Here is a 20,432-nt window from a genome sequence, read left to right as displayed (position 1 = left end):
CAGGACTGCTCAGCAGTCTCAGGTCCCTCAGCCTTTCCTCCTCATAGAGATGCTCCAGGCCACTCAGCATCTTCATAGACTCCACTAGACTCTCTTCCAATAATTTTTTCTATCTTCAACTGGGGAGCCCAGAACTGGACCCAGGTCTTCAGCTGTGGCCTCACCAGGGCAGAGGAGAGGGGATGGAGAACCTCCCTTGACCTGCTGGCCACACTCTTCTGAATGTACCCCAGGATGCCATAGGCCTTCTTGAGGCATGAGGGCACATTGCTGGCTCATGGTGAACTTGTCCACCAGCAGTCCCAGGCCCTTCTCTTTGGAGCTCCTTCTCAGCAGGTCCCTCCTCACCTGTACTGGTGCAGGGTTTGTTCCTCCCCAGGTGCAGGATCCTGCACTGGCCCTTGTTGAACTCCATGAGGTTCCTCTGCCCAGCTCTTCAGCCTGTCCAGGCCTCACTGGATGGCAGCACAGCCTGAGGGGTGCCACCCCTCCCAGTTCTGTCTCATCAGCAAACTGGCTGAGCATGTACTCTGTTCCTTCATCCAGGTCACTGATGAATATAATGAACAAGACTGGACCCTGTACTGACTGACCCTTGGAGAAAACCATGAGCTACAGGCCTCCAACTAAACTGCACTGCTGGTGACAGCTCTCTGAGCTCTGATGGTGAGCCAGTTCTCATTCCACCTCACTGTCCACTCATCTAAACCACACTTCCTAAGCTTATGAGATGCCAGGAACCTGTCAGACAGCCTTGAGTAAAAGAGCTGATGGAACACAGCCCTGCCATGCTCCCTTCACCCCTTCTTTCCCATTCTGCAAAGGCCTAGCAGCAGTACCCCTCAACACTAAGCTCAGAAAATGTTCCCTATAGAACCAGCTGGGGCTGATGCACCTTGCTGGGAATGCTCCAGCCATCCTCACCTGAAGAGCAACCTGCTCCCAAGCACAGGACCTGATGCATGCTGCACACAGATGTAACAAAACTCTTTATTTACATTTAAAACCAGAGACCCCAAAAGACAAATGTCAGCTATTAAATCATTTCAGGAGAATGTCAAGAGTGGAGATGTGGCCTGCAGGGAGGACTGGGACAGTGGGAGAACTGGCTGGAGCTGGAACTGCATGGGGCCAGCAGAGGCCTAACCACTGGTGAAGGAACACTGAAACAGAGAAGAAAGAGGTCCAAAGTGCTGAACAGACATTTGCAACTCATCATACAACAGCAAGGCTCTGCAGTGACCTGGGTGCTGCTACAGCGTGGTTCAAGGCAGTGTGATTGCTGCATGCTCACCTTCATTCTGAGCAGAACTTAGGAGCCCTCCTGGGTCTCCATGACAGGATGCATCTACCTACAAAGGTCAAACCAAGAGTGCCTGTTTCTCCTGGCTGGCTTCAAAGGATCTCGCCAGAAGAGTGCAGAAAGGCAGCTCCTCAGACCTGCCTGGGAAGTAAGCAAGGTGGCACTCGCCTTGTAACTAGCAATGAAAAGCTTCCAGTCTCAAGTTAGATGTTGGCCAGACTTGTGTTTTCCAAATATCAAGTCTAGGCCTGAGCACAACCTGACCCATCAGCACAGCCCATGTGCAAGAAAGCCTGTTCAAAAAGTTGACCCTACCTTCAAAAGCTTATAAATGCTACCAGAAGCACCAGGGAAATCAAGCAATGATTCAGTTTCCTGTTGTCACTTCATCAGACAGGAGTTTGCACTGCAGATATGAAAGACTTTCTTATGGAAGTGGGGAAGACAGCTTTGTGGGCAATTCCAGATGTCTTTGGACACTATTTAATGAAAGATCAAAAGCTGTGGGGAATTGGTTTTGTGCCTGCACCCAAAAAGGCCAATACAGCAGACTTCTGACAGGCTGCAGTCTGACACACTGAAATCTCAACAGATTTGTTTAAATGTTTGTATTTTTACAGTGAAGTGGGCAGGCAAATGGAGAGGGAACACTGCATGTTAGCCTGAGCTCTGCCCTGAGACCATTGCTTTAACCAAAATAGAGCCTGAACAACAGCAAGCTCTGGAAACCTCCTCCTTCAGATGAGCACAGTGCTTGTTGTCTCAGACCACGTAACATGGCAGCTTCTTGGCCCTTCAGTGGTGGCAGTCCTGCAGCTGTACTAAGCAAGCAAGCTCAAGTCCTCCCTCCCTCCTTGTCCCTTCTTGATCTCTACCTGCCTCACACACAGATGCTCTGCTTTCTGTACTGACCAGAGCTCACCAACCAACAGGGCAAAGCGAAGCTTCCCACCCCCCAGACTGCCTCGGCAACACCAGCTGGATCCCTGCTGCACCTCCCTGGCAGCCTAGCCCCACTCAAGGCACAGCTCCCACAACCCCACCTTCCCCTTGCCTGCACCTGCAAAATCTGACCCCTCAAGCACTGCCTTTCATGTTTCTGCAGCTCAGAGGGAAGCCAGTTCAGGGATGTGAGGTGGCAAAATCCTAATGCTGTTACAGAAGCACGTTCTGGTGTCTCACTGAGCTGAGTCAGCTCTCTGCAGGCTCAAGTGAATGTGAAAATGAGTCAAGAGAGAAGTAAGGAGATGGCACTGGGTGCTTGTGAAGACTAAGACTTACCAATCTCTGCTTTACATTTCCCCACACTGAGAGATCACAACTGGCAGCTTGGGTTTGTTATTTGGACCTGTAGGCACATTCTGGAGACAAACAAATATCTAATGGTAAACCTTATAAAAAACCACAGCAAATCCTGGGAGTGACAGGTGCTTGCAGGCTGGAGAAGAGGTGTCTGTGCAACAGCAGCAACAGGGAAACCCTGACACAGCTGAGTAGCACAGAAGCACTGTCACACTTTTGGCAGAGAAGTGTCTGTGTGCAGAGGTTTGGGATACAGACCAGATTCTAATCCTTTGGATGGAAGGGAAGGAACAGAACAAAAACTGGAGAGCTCCTCAAGATAGAGCACAGGCATCACACCACTTGAGGCTGCTCTGGCTTAAATCTTTAAAGCTAACAATCACAGCTCCACATGCAAAGCAAACTTGCATTTGTACAGAATGATAGAATCACAGAATGGTTTTGGTTGGAAAGGACATTTAAAGGTCATCTAATCCAACCCCACTGCAGTGCACACTCAGAGGACATTTTCAACCAACGCAGGCTGCTCAGAGCCCTGTCCAACTAGACCAGGAATAGTTCTAGGGATGGGGCATCTCCCACCTCTCTGGGCAACCTGTGTCAGCATCTCACCACCCTCAGTATACCAAATGTCTCCCTTCTCTCCAGTCTGAATCTGCCTCTTTTAGTATCAAGTCATCACCCCTTGTCCTGTCACAGCAAGCTCTGCTCAAGAGACTGTCCCCATTTTTCATATCAGCCCCTGCCCAAAGGGGAATCTGCAAACAGGGCAGTCATAGAGCAACCCTCCTTCTGAATCTCATTCTGCTGCCCTAGGTTCCTTTCTCCTGAGCCTCTGGTTTCCTTTAACTGGCCCTTTTCTGCAGTGATGCACAAAGCAGGTGCACCACAACCCTTCCACCAGTGCTTCTGGCCAAGAGGGCTACCACCACATGGGTTGTACCATGCTGTACAGTTCCTTGTGGGGGAAGTTTTTTCAACCTCACAGTTGTAGGCTCTGTGTTTGCCCCACTATCTAGATTCAGAGGGTCTTGTGCTGCCCATCTTGTCTGTCTAGAACTCACTGTTACCTGCTAAATCTACTCATTATCCTGCTGTGACACCCACTCTCAATGGTGGTACCACACACCACTCCTGAGCATGGTTTTCTTTAGCTTCTGGAAGGCCATCAGAAGATGAGGTTACTTTTTCTTGTTGAACATGCTGATCACAGAACTGATGATTTAGCATTAGCTGCAAAATCCCAGGGAGTGGCACAGAAGTGATCTGCTTCACACTCTGGTCTAAGTTGCTGATGGAACAGTTTTTTCAATTCAGCTCCCTGAACAAATGCAAAGCATTACAAGTAAAGCCAAAAACCCACAATCCCCACTCAGAGACTAACCAGCAACCACCAGAGTGCAGCACTGCTGGATCAGTCTGACAGCCTTGGCCTCCACAGATTGCCTGCTAGTCTAGAATGAGGACAACCCTTAAGAAGTTATCAACACTGCTATTCCCTGGTATCCTGGAACCAGACAGTGGAAAAGAACAGAACAACTCAGGTTAATCCTCTACACAACTTTCTGACATGGACATTCACAGACAAAGAGGCAAATTCAACTTACTTCAATTTTTCTCATGACCAACAGCCCATCGACAATTTTACCTAGAACAAGAAAGTGAATCCACTTCAGTACAGCCCATTCCCACCTTTGCTCTCCACCACTCAGCACAGGTATGTGTATTTTTGTTCCTCCTTGAAAGTCTTGTGCAGCTCATAGCTACTGGACACTTAGAGTAGCTCAGGTTGGAAGGGACCTCAGAGCTTATCTGCTCCAACCTCCCTACCATGGGCAGGGACACCTCTCAAGTAGACTCAGCTGCTCAAGGCCTCATCCAGCCTGGCCTTGAACACCCCCTCTGGGCAACCTACCTCTGGGCAGCCTGTTCCAGAGTCTCACCACCCTCTTACTGAAGAACTTCTTCCTCAGCTCCAGTCTAACCCTGCTCTGCCTCACCTTCAAACCATTCTCCCTTGTCCTGTCTCCAGACACCCTCAGGAAAAGTCCCTCTGCAGCCTTCCTGCAGGATCCCTTCAGGTCCTGGCAGGCAGCTCTAAGATCCCCCCAGAGTCTTCTCCAGGCTGCACAGCCCCAGCTCCCTCAGCCTGTGCTCACAGCAGAGCTGCTCCAGCCCTTGGATCATCTTCGTGGCCTCCTCTGGATTCGATCCCACAGTTCCCTGTCCTTCTTATGCTGGGGACACTTCAGGGCTTGTCACCTTGTGCTGGGCTACACCCATCTGGGGGGGAGGGTTGTGAGAGCCCTGCTTCCCCCCGGGGACAAAAGAAACCTGATCCAGCTGGACTTGGCTTCCTCGCCCCAGAAGGAGGGGTCCTCCAGGTCTGAGTTGCTCTGTTCCTCTCCCCCTTCCTGTCCAGCAAGACTATAAAGGGGAGGCCATGGTGGCCATCTGCCTCTTGGCTCCTGCCTTGCTGTTGGAAAGGACCAGCAGTCACTGCTGGCCTCCCGGCTCTGCCATGTGGCCAGGCCTGGGCTTCTCCCTGCTGCACCCAGGCTTCCCTAAAGGACTGAAATCCACACACACCGAGGGAGGTACAAGGCCATCCACATTTGCTTTTGTGTATTCTCCTATTCATCCTCACCCCTGGAACCCCTCCCTGGTACTGCTCTCTCTATATATTGATAACAAATTGCCTTCTCCTACTTCCACACCGACTCCAGGTTGTTCTTTGGCAGATTCACCTCCAGTCTCTTTGGGGGTGGGAGGAGGAGTTTTCTTGATTTCTTGCTACCATCTGAGCTCTTAAACTCCAGTTAAGGCTCAAACCACTACACACCTATCCCTAAACTAATAAAGGAAACAAGTCCTCTCAAAACATTTTCCACATTCAGAAGAGACTAAGCACATTTTCTGCTTGCAAGGGTGATGAGTAGATATGTAGGGTTTGAGACTCCAGCTGTGCTAGAACACAACATGGTGGTCTGCTACCCACCACAGCCTCCAAGGACACAAAACCCACAATGAACAATGTCAATGGTACTTAAGATTCAGAGGAAGCGGTAAGGAGGACACCAGCCTAATATCTGCCCTTGAAACCCTATAAATTGAAGTGGCAATACAAGAAAAAATGAGCAGATGTGGTTTCCTAGAATTACTCTCTCAAACCTCTGGTGAAAGCTCAGTCCTCTCCAACAATGGAGAAGAAAATCATCTCTTTGCTCATCTGTCCCTTCTGCCCTGGTACAAATTGTTCCAGATCACTAAGTCCCACCATGACCCAATACCACCAAGGCCATTAAACCATATCCCAAAGTGCCATGGCCATGTGTTTCTTGAACACCACCAGGGACTCCACCACCTTCCTGGGCAGTCTGTTCCACTCCTGCAGCAAAGAAATTTTTCTTCCACCCTAACCCTTCCCTGGCACAATTTCAGGCCATTTCCTCTCATTCTATCACCTGAGACTAGGGAGAAGAGACAACCCCCACCCCCACCAACCTCCTTTCAGGGAGCTGCAGAGAGCAATGAGGTTTCCTTTCAGCCTCCTCTTCTCCACACTAAACACCCCCAGGTCCCTCACCTGCTCCTCACTGTTCTGTAGATCCTTCCAACAACTTTGCTGCCCTTTATCACACCATGCACTGCCTATGCAAACAATGCCTCACCCCAACAACATCTGCCTGCACAGACACCTCTGCTGGCGTAAGTGGGGGGACAAAAAGCTGCTGCAGGAGTATCTGTGAGAGGGCAGCACAGGCTGCAGGGACTCACCAAACACGACGTGTTTGCCATCCAGCCAGTCGCACTTGGAGCACGTGATGAAGAACTGGCAGCCGTTGGTGCTTGGGCCACTGTTTGCCTGGGGGGGAGAATGGCAAAATGGCAGCTGTGGCCAGGTCCAGACTTCAGAGACTCAGAACAGTTTGAGTTGGAAAGGAGCTTAAAGACCATCTGTATGAAGGTTAAAGAGGCCAAGCATAGGGTTTTGCACCTAGGAACACATAACCCAGGAATGCAGCTCAGGGTGGGAGCCACCTGGCTTGAGAGCAGCACTGTGGAGAGGGACTTGGGGGTCCTGGTGGACAAAAGGCTCAAGATGAGTGAACAATGAGCTGCAGTAGCAAAGAAAGCCACCAGGATGTTGGGTTGCCTTAATCAGGGTATCACAGGCAGGGATAAAGACGTCATTGTCCCACTCTGCTCAGAGCTGGGCAGGCTGCACCTTGAGCACCACGTGCAGGTTTGATCTCTGCTGTACAAGAAGGATGGGGACAGGCTGGGAAGGGTCCAGAGAAGGGCCCCAAGAATGATAGGAGGACTGAAAGCCATGGCATATTAAGGAAGTCTGAGACAACAGGATTTTGCTCAGCCTGGAGAAGAGAAGGCTTAGGGGAGACCTCATAACCATGTACAGGTACCCAGCAGCTCTCAGGAGAGCAACTCCCTTTGTACAGAGTCCCATGGTGAAGACAAGGGGGGATGGGCACAAGTTACTACCAAGGAGATTCCAACTGGATGCCAGAAAAAATGTTTTCACCATTTGAACCATTGGAATAAACTCCCCAGGGAGGTGCTGGATTTCCCTACATTAGAGAGTGTCAAAGCCCAGCTTGCCAGGGTGCTGGGCCAGCTCATTTCAACTCTGTTCTTACCCTGAAATGTTGGACTGGATGATCCTGGAGGTCCCTTCCAACCTGGTGTTCTATGAATCCAGCTCCAGCCCCCTGCCATGGTCAGGGACACCTCCCACCAGCCCAAGTTGCTCAAGGCTTCATCCAGCCTGGCCCTGAACACCTCCAGGGAGGGGACATCCACAGCCTCACTGGGCAACCTGTGCCAGTGCCTCCTCACCCTTACTCTAAAGACTTTTTTCCTAATCTCCAGTCTCAATCTCCCTTCCTCAAGCTTCAATCCACTCCCCCTTGTCCAGTCACTCCCAACCCTGTCAAAAGTCCCTCCCCAGCTCTCCAGCAGCCCCCATCAGGTACTGGAAGGCTGCTCTAAGGTCCCCCATGAGCCTTTCCAAAATGGAAGGTAGATTCATCTCTCATAGGAAAGAGCTGTTGCTCTAGGCATAGCCTAGCTTCCTTCTATCCAACTGCTGCACAACCCAAAGCAAGCAAAACACCCATCTGCAGGAGTGCTCTGGGCTGATGTGGCACACCACCACACCTGCTCATGCCAGCATGCACAGGGGCCATGGTACCACCTTATTATAATTCTCCAACAGCATGCCCAGCACCAGACCATGCTGAAATCTGGGTTCTAGAGCATGCTCCTGATAAAAGGCTGAACATTTTGTTCATTACTTACTGGCTGCAGCATTGTCCTGGGAACCCAGGCAGAAAAAAAAAGCATCTGGTGTCTGCTGTTTGGAAGGTTTACTGGGAATAATGAAAACAAAGAAGTGTGTCTGTTGTGATGATCAGGATAAGAAAAGCAACAATCAGGAACAGTGTGAAGAAGATGGGAAATTTAATTCACATCTGAGTGCAACACTGAAAGCATTTACATCTGCTAAGAAAACATCTCTACAAGGATCTTTCCAGCCAGCTCTGGAAGGATCCAGCTGGGGCAGGCCATGGTTTGGCCCAGCAGAACAACTGCAGAGCCATGTCCACATTAACACAAAGCTGGTAATGCCAGCATGGATCCCTTCTCCCACACTGTGGAACACTGGTTATTAACTGTGTAACAATACCTCTGTCTGGGCCATGTTTGGAACAGGATCAGAGAATCACAGAATCCCAGCATGGCTCAGCATGGAAGGGACCTCAGACCTCATCTACTCCAACTTCCCCACCATGGGCAGGGACACTTCCCAATCAGACTTAGCTGCTCAAGGCCTCATCCAACCTGAATCTTGAACACCCCCAGGGAGGAGGCAGCCACAGCCTCCCTGGGCAACCTGTGCCAGAGTCTCACCACCCTCACACTGAACAAATTCTTCCTCAGCTCCAGCCTGACCCTGCTCTGCCTCAGCTCCAAACCATTCCCCCTTGGCCTGTCTCCAGACCCCCTCAGCAAAAGTCTCCCTGCAGCCTTCCTGCAGGATCCCTTCAGGTCCTGGCAGGCAGCTCTGAGGACCCCTGGAACCTTTTCTTCTCCAGGCTGCACAGCCCCAGCTCCCTCAGCCTGTGCTCACAGCAGAGCTGCTCCAGCCCTTGGAGCATCTTTGCAGCCTCCTCTGGACTTGCTCCAATAGCTCTGTCCCCTTCTTATGATGTCTTTCATGATTAATCCACAGAGTGATTGCCCCATGCAAATGGTTTTAAGATCAGGACAGCTGGGAAGAAGTGGGCAAGCAGCAGTTGTGGACAGGAACACTGAAACACTGGCTCCACTTGTTCTCTACTGCAGAAGTCAGTGCATGGCCAGAGAACATGCAAAGGTTGCAGTTTGTCCTACAATGATGAACAGGAAGCTACCACAGTAACTGCCATGGCTTTCAAAAGCCCAAATCTCTTGGTTTCCACCTCAGGGTCAGTGGTGGTATCAGGGAAGCCAAAAACACCACCACTTGCCACTGTATGGAATCAAGCTATTCCAAAAGCTGATCAGAGCCTGCCTCAGCCCTCCAACCCTTAACAAAGAAAGGATGCTGCAGGATCAGGACTTGTGTGTCACTCAACACATTAACCCCTGAGGAGCCTTCTGACAAGGAGTTACAAAGCAGGTCTTTCAGACCTTGGATCTAATGGTGGAGATGTCTGTTGTCTGGCAAACAAAAGTGAAGAGCTTTCTAGCTTCACCCTGTCATCATTTTACACTCACCATGGAGAGCAGCCCAGGAGCAGAGTGTTTCAGCTTGAAGTTTTCATCTGCAAAAGGTCCCCTGTATATACTGGCTACTCCAGTGCCATCTCCCTGCAAGAGAAAGGTGCCCAGACAGCCACTGTTCTGTAGGAATTACTGCAGAAAATTAAACTCATAATCATCCCACAACAGCTCACAACCTCCCCACCATGGGCAGGGACACCTCTCAACCAGACTCAGCTGCTCAAGGCCTCATCCAACCTGACCTTGAACATCCCCAGGGAGGAGGCAGCCACAGCCTCCCTGGGCAGCCTGTGCCAGAGTCTCACCACCCTTACACTGAACAACTTCTTCCTCAGCTCCAGTCTAACTGTTCTCCCTCAGCTTCAAACCATTCCCCCTTGGCCTGTCTCCAGACACCCTCATGCAAAATCCCTCTGCAGCCTTCCTGCAGGATCCCTTCAGATCCTGGCAGGCAGCTCTAAGGTCCCCCTGGAGTCTTCTCCTCTGCAGGCTGCACAGCCCCAGCTCCCTCAGCCTGTGCTCACAGCAGACCTGCTCCAGCCCTTGGATCATCTTTGTGGCCTTCTCTGGACTCTCTCCAGCAGCTCTGTGTCCTCCTTCTGCTGGGGACACCAGAACTGGAGGCAGGATTGGAGGTAGGGTCTCAGCAGAGCAGAGTCAAGGGACAAGATCCCCTCTCTTGCCCTGCTGCCCACACTGCTCTGGCTGCAGCCCAGCACACAGCTGCCTGCTGGGCTGCATGAGGGCACTGCTGGCTCCTGGGTTTACTGCTCTCAGCAACCAAGACTCTTTCTTCAGGGCAGCTCTCTCACTCTGCACCCAGCCTGGATTGTGCCTGGGACTGGCCTGATGCAGCTGTAGGACCTTGCACTTTGACTGGCTGAACCTCATACAGTTGGCATTGGCACTCTTCTCAGGCCTGTCAAGATCCTTCTGGATGCCACCTCTGATGTACAATGAGTCCAGCACATCACACAGCTTGAGGGATATGCCAGAGGGATGGGATGCCATCCAGGAGGATCTGGACAAGCTGCAGAGTGGCCCCAGGTGAACCTCATGAGGTTCAACAAGAGCAAGTGCAGGGCCCTGCACCCAGGCCAGAACAATCCTCGTTGTCAGTACAGGCTGGGGGAGGAGGTGATAGGAAGCAACCCTGAGGAAAAGGACTTGGGACTTCCAGCGGATGGGAAGTGCACATGGCATCCTGGGCTGCATCAAAAGCAGTGTGGCCAGCAGATGGGAGAGGTGATTCTAGAATGCTGCATCCAGCTCTGGTACCTTCAACACAGGAAGGACATAGACCTGATGGAAAGAGTCCAGAGCAGGCCAATATAAATGATCAGGGGGTTGGAGCAGCTCTGCTCTGGGACAGGCTGAAGGAGTTGGGGGTGCTCAGCCTGGAGAAGAGAAGGCTCCAGGGAGACCTGAGAGCAACCTTCCAGTACCTGAAGGGGCTGCAAGAAGGCTGCAGAGGGACTGCTGGCAAAGGCCTGCAGGGACAGGCCCAGGGACAATGGCTTCAAAGCAGAGCAGACTGAGACTGGATGTGAGGAACAAGTTCAGCACCATGAGGGTAGTGGAACACTGCAAGTTGCTCAGAGGTTAACTGAGGCCCCGTGCTTGGAGATATTCAAGGTCAGGCCTGACAAAGCAAGCTGATCTAAGATGTCCCTGGTGACTGCAGGGGGCCTGGACTAAATGACTACTGGAGGTCCCTTCCGACCCAAACCATTCTGTGATTCTACAGTTCTATAAATCAGACTTCTTGGAAAGCCACTTGAGGAGCCAGAAGAGCCTGACTGACTGCTCAGGCAGCCTGTGCCTGGCTAGAAGCTGGCACTTCAGTGAAGTACAGAGAACACCAGGAAAAGAAGCAAGGGCAAGGCAAGCAGAGCAGAAGATGTGGAGCTGCACACAGGATATTGCTGACATCTCCTTTTCCTGTTAGGTCAGATCTTGCTGAACAGAGATCACTTCCTTGTTTTCAGTGGAATGACAGCAAATAAGCTTAAAGAAGTAACCATCTCATCAGCTGAGTGTTTCTGCACAACCACTTCTGCTTTCCTCATCACACCAGCCCTTAGTCACCTTCCTTTTCCCTGCCAAATTCAGATGGGGCCATAACAAGAAACATAGAGCCTCCATCTCACTCCAGGAGGCTTGGAATTAACCTTTACCAGCTCTGAGGGTTCTGCCAACATCTGGGTGACTTAACACTGCACTGTGTAGGCAGAAACCAGTCACTGCTCCTCCTCATGCACGAAACAAGTGTGTTTGTTGCTGGTGTATATAAATGGCTCTACATCCATTGTGGGTGGAGTTTGACCCTGTCCTTTTGCTTGAGGATTGAGCAATGGACTCACTAGAGGGCAAGGATGGCATCCAGAAGGATCTTGACAGACTTGAGAAGTGGGCTAGAGCCAACTGCATGAGGTTCAACCAAAGTTGGAGTGAGTCCAGAGGGGGCCACAAAGATGATCCAAGGGCTGGAGCAGCTCTGCTGTGAGCACAGGCTGAGGGAGCTGGGGCTGTGCAGCCTGGAGAAGAAAAGGCTCCAGGGGGACCTTAAAGCTGCCTGCCAGGACCTGAAGGGATCCTGCAGGAGGGCTGCAGAGAGACTTTTTTGCATGAGGGTGTCTGGAGACAGGCCAAGAGGGAATGGTTTGAAGCTGAGGGAGAACAGAGTTAGACTGGAGCTGAGGAAGAAGTTGTTCAGTGGGAGGGTGGTGAGACTCTGGCACAGGCTGCCCAGGGAGGCTGTGGCTGCTTTCTCCCTGGGAGTGTTTAAGGCCTGGTTGGATGAGGCCTTGAGCAGCTGAGTCTGGTTGAGAGGTGTCCCTGCCTGTGGTAGGGAGGCTGGAGCAGATGAGCTCTGAGATCATAAAATCACAGAACTATCAGGGTTGGAAGGGACCTCAAGGCTCAGCCAGCTCCAACCTCCATGCCATGGGCAGGGACACCTCACACCACAGCAGGTTGCTCACAGCCACCTCCAGCCTGGCTGCAAACACCTCCAGGCAGGAGGCTTCCACCACCTCCCTGGGCAGCCTGTGCCAGGCTCTCACCACCCTCATGGGGAACAACTTCTTCCTCACATCCAATCTCAATCTCCCCACTTCTAGTTTTGCTCCATCCCCCCCAGTCCTATCACTCCCTGACACCCTCAAAAGTCCCTCCCCAGCTTTCTTGGAGCCTTCTTCAGATACTGGAAGGCCACGATGAGGTCTCCTGGGTGTCTTCTCTTCTCCAAACTGCACAACCCCAACTCTCTCAGGCTGTGCTCACAGCAGAGCAGCTCCAGCCCTCTGCTCCTCCTCGTGGCCCTTCTCTGGACACCTTCCAGCATCTCCAGATCCTTTGTGGCACAGAGCCTCCAGAACTGGACCCAGAGCTCCAGGGGAGGTCTCACCAGAGTGGAGCAGGGGCAGAATCCCCTCCCTGGCCCTGCTGGCCACACTTCTCTTGCTGCAGCCCAGGCTCTGCTTGGCTCTCTGGCCTGCAAGTGCTCCCTGCTGGCTCCTGCTGAGCTTCTCCTCCCCCAGCACCCCCAAGGCCTTTTTTTCAGAGCTGCTTTGAAGCCAGTCCCTGCCCAGCCTATATTGGTACTTGGGATTGCCCCAACCCAGCTGCAGGACCTTGCATTTGGTCTTGTTGAACCTCATGAGGTTGGCTTGTGTCCACCTCTCCAGCCTGTCAAGGTCTGTCTTGATGGCCTCCCTTTCCTCCAGCCTGTCTGCTGCACCACACAGCTTGGTGTCATCAGCAAACCCTTCCAACCTGAGCCACTGCAGGGTTCTCTAACAACAGAGTATAAAAATTTTTGCTGTTTGAAAGCCTCCAGATGTAGTGCCACACCTCTGCAGAGAGGGATGCAGAAGGTATGGTCAGCCGAGACTCCACATGCGCTTGCAAGGGTTTTCTGATCTGCTGCAGTAAAGTGGCAGCAATGCTGTGAGGAAACCTCCTGCTACTACTGAGAGCCAACAGACGCCACCAGTCAGCACGAGTCCTTGGAAGGAGCTGCACATCAGAGCACACAGTAAAAGTGTAAAAGGGATAGAGAAGTACATACGTTTACAAAGTCACCTCCTTGGATCATGAAATCTTTTATAACCCTAAAAAGTAAAACAATACTTAGTCCTCAGCAGACAAATGCCTCAAGAAGCTTAATGTGGTAAAAAGGAGTTCTGCTTTGCAGCACAACCAAAGTTATCAGGGTCTACAAGTGCCACAATCTAAAATCCACAATAAACATTAACTGCTGGTTGCTATCAGGTAGTTTGGGACCTGCTGCTCAACCAGGGACAGTGATTAGGTGACTGATGCCAGGAAATCATCTCTGACCTGGCACACCAGGTACGGCGAATCCCTCCCAGTGATCCCAAAATGCACATTTGAGAACATCCCTGAAGCCCACAAATCCCCAGAAGGATGACATCAGCACTGACCTACAAAATGACTCTTAGACCACTAAGGCCCTTGAGGCAGCTCTCAAAACCACCTCTAGCTCAGGCTGCTGTTTAAGTAGATGAATTACCTGTGGAAAGTGCTTCCTTTGTAGCCTATAGGCACACCATCTTTCCTGCAGGGAAACAAAAAGGAAAATCACTGCCACTTACTGGCTAGCCCAACACAAAAGGGCTTCCAGGAATGAAGCTCCAAGGGGTTACCCTGTATGTTATCAGCTGTTTGGTACAAAGCCAAATGCTGCAGCCTGGTGCCATCAGAAGACGAGGGACACCACTTTGAATGGGCTCTGCATGCTCATTAACATGGTTCCCTACAACATGTGCACCATTGTCTTCATGGGATCCCAGCATGGTGTGCAGCATCAGCAGGTGAGATTCGCAGATGGGGCTTTTTAGAGCAACCTGAGCCCAATGTCACGGCCAGAAGGGGAAGCCTGCCTTGTCTGTCACTGACTGAGCCTGGCACAACTTCTGTAACCCTTCCAGGTTGTGCTATTGTAGTAAATCTTCAAGTGAACCTTATTCCTCCTCACCCAGCCCTGTTCCTCTGAGTAGGCTGCTTAAAAGAGCACTTTAACCTACTCACCTGAATTCCCCCGTGCAGAACTGCCTGGAAAACAAGAGCAGAGTGTGAGGTTAGAGACGAACTCTGGGGACACTCAGGCTCACCCACCATGCACTGCCTGCTGTACAGGACTTTCCTTACTGTACTGGGGACCTCCCCAGTGACACAGGAACAGGCAGCAATGCCTCCCCACTGCTGTTTCAAACCAATCTTTGCTTTCTACAGTTGAGAGGAGCAGACATGTAACACTGAGGACATGAGAGACAGTGAATAGGGAGCAGGCACCATCTTTCACAATGAATAAGGTATCTCCATGGGTATTCTGTGGAAGTGGGATGTCCAAGCAGTACATCTTTCAGCCAGTGCCAGGAGAACTCCACCTTGGTATTGAGGGACTGCTTTTTATAAAAGGCAGAAGGTGGCCAGTGACTGCACAAGGGGCAACAAGTGCAAACTGGAACACAGGAGGTTTCACTTGAACTTATGAAGAAACTTCTTGGAGGGTGACAGAACCCTGGAGCAGGCTGTCCGGAGAGGTTGTGGAGTCTCCTTTCAAGACTTTCCAAGCCCTCCTGGACATGTTCCTTTGCAACCCACCCTAGGCATAACTGCTTTAGCAGGTGGTTGGACTTGATGACCTCCAGAGGTCCCTGCCAGCCCCCACAGCTCTGTAATTGTATGATTCTATAAATGCACCAAGTGTATCAAAAGCTCCACAGAGGGAGCAGAGAGAATCAGGGGCCCATTGCCTTCCAGCCAAACAGACTCCCCCAGTGGATTAGGAAGCTGCAAGGTCACATCTCTCTGGGAACAGAGAGGGGAACAAAGTGGGTGCAGTGCTTGTAGGGGGCAAGTAGTCACTGTGCTTCTAGAGACATTCCTGAACATTCCTCTGCAGCATGGGTCCAGGCTGAGCTGCAGGAACACTGGCTGCTCCATACCTGAAGTTCTCAGCTGTTTTGGGTACAACATCAGCAAACAGCTCAATCTTCATGCGCCCAACCTCCTGGGGAGACAGTGGCCAGGTGAGCTTTCTGGGCGCTACTCACACACACCAGGGTCCACATCTAGCATTCTTCCCCAGATTCAACCTCCTGTTGCACCCTCACCTCCCTGTGAGTCCCTCACAATGCACTTCTGGATCCCTCCCCTGTAGCAGTTATCACAAGCCCTTTCCCATGCATCCCATCACCGTACAGGCCCCTGCTGCTCCCTCTTGCTGCACCCCTCGAAGCTCTTCCAGTTGACCCCCTGCAAGCCACGCAATGAACTCTTGGGCCGTTCCCCCTCCCAGTTGCGCCTCCTTTGCGCTCCCACCTGCCCAATTAAACCCCTACAGAAACCTGAGCTATGCACCCCTACAAAACTGCTCCCAGATGGCCACTGCAAGCCCCCCTCCATGCCCTTAAGTGCTCCCCTCCAACCCTCTCCAGTTACAAGGCCCTGCCCAACGCACCCCCACAACCGCTGTGCTCATACACCTTCAATTAACCTCTGCAGCCCCCCCTCCCCCGCCACGCACCCTGCCGACCCCACTCCGTAGAGCTCCCCTCCCCTCCCTCGGTGCTCCACTGCAGCCGCTCTCCATCCCAGCACAGCCCCGCAGCCCCCGAGCCGCGCCGAGCCCACCTGCCCGCCGATGGTGACATCGAAGAAGACCACAGGGTTGTTAGGGTTGGAGGCCAGCACGGCCATGGCACCCGCTCCGGCACAGGAAGTGACGCCAGCGGCGGTACGGGGGCGACGGCAGGCGGGGCCGGGGCCGGCGGCAGGCGGGGCCGGGGGCGGTGGCGCCGTGCGTTCGGGGTTGCTGCGGGGCCCGGAGCGCTCCGGCCGTGGGTGGTTGCAGCGGCGCAGCGTGGTTTGGGTGGGAAGGAGTTCGGTAGCTCATCCAGGGCGACCGCCTGCAGTCAGCAGGGACGCCTGCAATTAGAGCAGGTTGCTCAGAGCCCCAAGCAGCCTCAGCCGGGGTGGTTCTGCTACCGAAAATCTGGGATTCAAATGCTCCAAGACTGGTTCGAACGTTTAGGGAGGCTTGATTTCAGATCGGGAGGTGCAGGGGGGTCTCCCGGCAAAGTCTGTGCCTGCCGAAGAGGGCTTGGCTACAGCGTTTAAAGCACACATCGATGCATTTTCATTACTTTACCCAGAAATCTTTTAACATCTTCATCAGTCTCTCGGACTCATGCTAATGGTTGCAAATGTCTCTTCTGCATGTGCACTTCCAGCCTCTGGCAAATTTTGGGGTCTTGAATCCCCCTGACCTCCTCCCTTTCTGATGCTCCAGTGTTCCTCATCACTCTGTCCACTAGCTGATCCCGAGGTTCACACATGCTTATAGAGGGGTGGACTCACTAGTGAAAGTCTTTATTAGAGTTTCTGTTCTTGTCTTCTGTGAGAGACAGAGTTTCTGTTCTTGTCTTCTGTGAGAGACTAATTGTCCCTCCTTGTGTGACTCAACAAAGATAAAATCACTTGCTGCTTGCCCAGACAATATGTTGTTGGGCAGAGCCACTGGAAAGAAGGTACAAAGATCATGTAGGAATCCTGTCTACCAATCCAGCATGCAAATCACCTTGCGATTGCATCGTGATAACACTGGACTGCAGCTGGCCTACAACAATGGCCCAAGGACCCAGCCATCACGCCTTCAGGACAAGATCATTTCCAGCTATCAGATACCCCCAGGAAGGGAGGATGGACTCTCCACCTGTTTCCTGATGTGTGATGAGTGTGTGGGCAGGGAGATGGAAAGGGAGGAGGCGGAGGCCTCCCCCCCCTCCATCCAGACTGCTGCCCAAACTCACATGAATACACAGAAAGACTTCCTGGGGAACGATACCTGGATACTTATGATTTCCTGGAAAGATTTCATGGGGGACAATACCTGGATACTTACCTAAGGATGATTTCCCGGAACGATGTGCTGGGGACCAACACCTGGACACTTGCCTAAGGACTAAAAAACTGTATAAAAGAATTGACCACTACTGGCTTAGAAGAAGAAAAACGCAGAAGAAGGACTATGCCACTGAGAAGGATGGAAGCAGACTGAACCCTCTCTCTGTGTCCTAAGTCCCGCCTGCTGCAACTCATGGAGCTGACCCAGGCTGCCCAGAGGACCACATCTCTTCTCCAGCCAAAGCCTCAGCACCATTTCTCTACAAACCCAGCATCTCCGGCAGCACCTTTCCTCCACAGACTCAAACTGTCTTGGGGTGGGTAAGGGGTGTGGTAACATAATTCCCTTCCTCTTCTCTCTCTCTTCTCTCTCTCCCTCTCTATTTTCTCCCTCTCCCCTTCTTATTTCCATTTTATTTATGTAATAAATAGTCTAGCTGTTGATATTTTGGCCTTTCTTGTGCCTCTCATTTCACAACACGGGACTATTCAAAAGAACTCAGTCTCTTTCCCTCTCCAGACCGAGACATCTTCAAGAAAATTTCTGACTTCACAATTTATCACTTTTCCTTCATCCTCTCCTTATCTGAGGCCTGCAAAGATGATCTCTCTCTCTCCAGCTGTGTTCTGTATTACCTTGGGAGGCCCTGGGGGGACTCCACCAGCTTATCACAGCTGTCCCCCCAGCTCCCTAGGGCCCTGGGATGGCATGGATGAGGTGGCATCACCTCATCCACTCGTTTCTGCCAGCATGAAGCCTTTTTTTTTTTTGTGGGGGTTGAGTGCCCATTATGTCAGGCCTGCCCCCACGGCTTCTCTGGTGCCAGAGGGCTTGGTGATGGGACTGCACAGTGGGGCAGCCTCACGGGCTGAGGTGGCAGAGCCTTGGAGCCCTTTGGTTTCCTCTCTGCAGATAAGAGCTGGAGCCTGTGAAGTGGGCCAGAACCGCGTGGTTGGCAGCTGCCCTGCCGGTCCCTGTGAGATGGCAGCTGACTGCTGGGTGGCCGAGGCTGTGTGGAGTCTTCATTGGCTTCTGCCTGGCCCCCACAATGTTGGATTTTGGGAGGTGAGGGTCCCCCATATTTTTTCCCTTCCTGAACCTGGCATCTGACGCCGGCACTCTCAAATGCTTGGAGGCCGGGGAGAGAGGTGGTTGAGCCTTGCGTGGCTCTACTCCTCAGTTCTCGCTTGATTTGGGCTCTGAAGGAAAAAATGTTGCTCATGTGGAGCTGGGTGGCTGATGAGCCCCTCGCACTCCTCACTTCCACCGATCTGGTAGCGCACCCCAGGTGCATTGAAAGGTGACCCACGGCTGCCCGGCCGTCGGGGCCACCTCCACAGGGTTTGATGTCTTGCCTGCATGCCGAGCCCCGTGCCTGCTGGCTGCTCCCAAGGGTGGTGGAGGATGTGCGTGGCTGTTGCTGTCCCAGAAACCAAAGCTGTGGGGCCTCTGCTTGCTTTCTTTTCTCCTTCTGTCCTTGTGATCGATGAGGCCTTTTGAGTTGCATCGGAAAGGGCCCCCAGCCAGCAGGGCAAGGGCATCTTCCTTTCCAATTCACTTCCTGTTGTGTGTGATGTGCTGTCCTCTTCCCAGTCCTGAGTGGCTAGAGTGGGACACTGTGGTGTTGGCAGCGGGGCGCGTGCCTCACCACATCCTCCTATTTCCACCCTCTCCCCTGGTGCTGGGACAGGGTTCTGGATTTGTCTGCTGAAACTGGTTTTGTGACTGTCGCGTGGCCCCGCAAGTTTTCAGGAGTCCTGAAATGTGCAAGGCACCGGCATTGTCCTTGGTCTGGGTACCCATGGGTGCCGGCTGTGTGCGGCAGGGGTTGGATGAGCTGAGAGAGCAGTGGCTTTGTTGCAAAAGTAGGAGTTAAAAGCACCAAAAGATGAGCCATGCGTGAGGCCTCACCTGCCTGGGTGATGTCCTGAGGGTTTTCTGTTGTAATAGTGGTGGCTATTTCACCGTACCCCCACCCACTGCTGAGCAAGCTGCCCTGGCTAGGGTCCTGCTTGCCAGGGCCGCACCCCATCTCCACAGGTCGCTGTCTCCTCTAGCACGTCCTGGTGCTCCTGTGGCAAGTCAGGGAAAGAGAAGAGGGTTTTCTCCCTGCCAGGCATGTTGGTATTGCTCGCTTCTGCTGCTGCTGCCTGAATTGTGCCTGGGATCTGGCAGCCAAGGACCAGCCTTGGGGGCAGGTGAGCCCCAGCCAGACACTGTCACCACGTGGCTTGCGTGCGCATGTGAGGGAACTAGCTGTGTCAGTGGGCGCTGGCTGCCTTATCCACAGTATTGCGGGAGGAGCCAGCCCGCCAGGGTTGGAGAAGCACCATCCCCTCAGGGGACACCGGTGCCACCTTCCCTGCCCAAGGTGCCTGGTTCTCATTCCCTGCCACTGGTGGCATCATTGCCATGCCACCATGGCTGCATCCATGATGCTGCTCCTGTGGGTCAGAGCCAGTCGACAGCAGCAGGAGAGAGAGAGAGGGGGACCGTAGTGGACTGTGTTCTAGAGAGAAGGGTTGGCAGGGCACGCCGGTGTGCCGGGTGTCCGCACATGTGCCTTGGGTTGCAGCTACTTGGTTGATCCTGCCAGTAGCATATGCTCGTCTCAAAGCTTAAGCCATGCGTGTGTACACATGGGTCGTACAGTGAAACTGTGAACGGCTCATTAAATCAATTATGGTTCCTTTGGTCGCTCCTCTCCCACTCCTTGGATAACTGTGGTAATTCTAGAACTAATATATGCCGACGAGCGCCGACCTCTGGGGACACATGCATTTATCAGACCAAAACCAACCTGGGCCCGCCCAGTAGCTTTGGTGACTCTAGATAACCTTGAGCTGATCGCATGCCCCCACGGTGGCGACGACCCATTCGAATGTCTGCCCTATCAACTTTCGATGGTACTGTCTGTGCCTACCATTGTGACCACGGGTGATGGGGAATCAGGGTTTGATTCCAGAGAGGGAGCCTGAGAAACGGCTACCACATCCAAGGAAGGCAGCAGGCATGCAAATTACCCACTCCCGACCCAGGGAGGTAGTGATGATAAATAACAGTACAGGACTCTTTCGAGGCCCTGTAATTGGAATGAATACACTT

General features: G+C 52.5%; 1 protein-coding gene across 2 annotated transcripts; it reads right to left on the bottom strand.

Moving 5' to 3' along the window:
* Window positions 1–757: 757 nt before the first annotated feature.
* On the bottom strand, window positions 758–16,151 carry PPIH (peptidylprolyl isomerase H). Of its 2 annotated transcripts, XM_009906330.2 has the most exons (10): window positions 16,055–16,151; window positions 15,367–15,431; window positions 14,447–14,470; window positions 13,929–13,973; window positions 13,464–13,506; window positions 9,386–9,478; window positions 6,383–6,470; window positions 4,213–4,253; window positions 2,585–2,664; window positions 765–1,163 (listed from the first exon to the last, which is right to left on the bottom strand). In XM_009906330.2, exons 1-9 carry the CDS (start codon window positions 16,118–16,120, stop codon window positions 2,596–2,598), a joined length of 534 nt encoding a protein of 177 aa, XP_009904632.1. In that variant the 5' UTR covers window positions 16,121–16,151; the 3' UTR covers window positions 765–1,163; window positions 2,585–2,595. The 2 variants fall into 2 exon arrangements, with proteins under 2 accessions (XP_054035437.1, XP_009904632.1); XM_054179462.1 differs by lacking the exon at window positions 2,585–2,664 and having other exon boundaries at window positions 758–1,163.
* Window positions 16,152–20,432: the final 4,281 nt, after the last annotated feature.

The sequence above is a fragment of the Dryobates pubescens genome, unplaced genomic scaffold (assembly GCF_014839835.1).
Source record: "Dryobates pubescens isolate bDryPub1 unplaced genomic scaffold, bDryPub1.pri scaffold_61_arrow_ctg1, whole genome shotgun sequence".
Classification (NCBI taxonomy): Eukaryota; Metazoa; Chordata; class Aves; order Piciformes; family Picidae; genus Dryobates; species Dryobates pubescens.
Note: the sequence above shows the minus strand (reverse complement) of the source record. Positions and strands in the feature narration are given on the sequence as shown.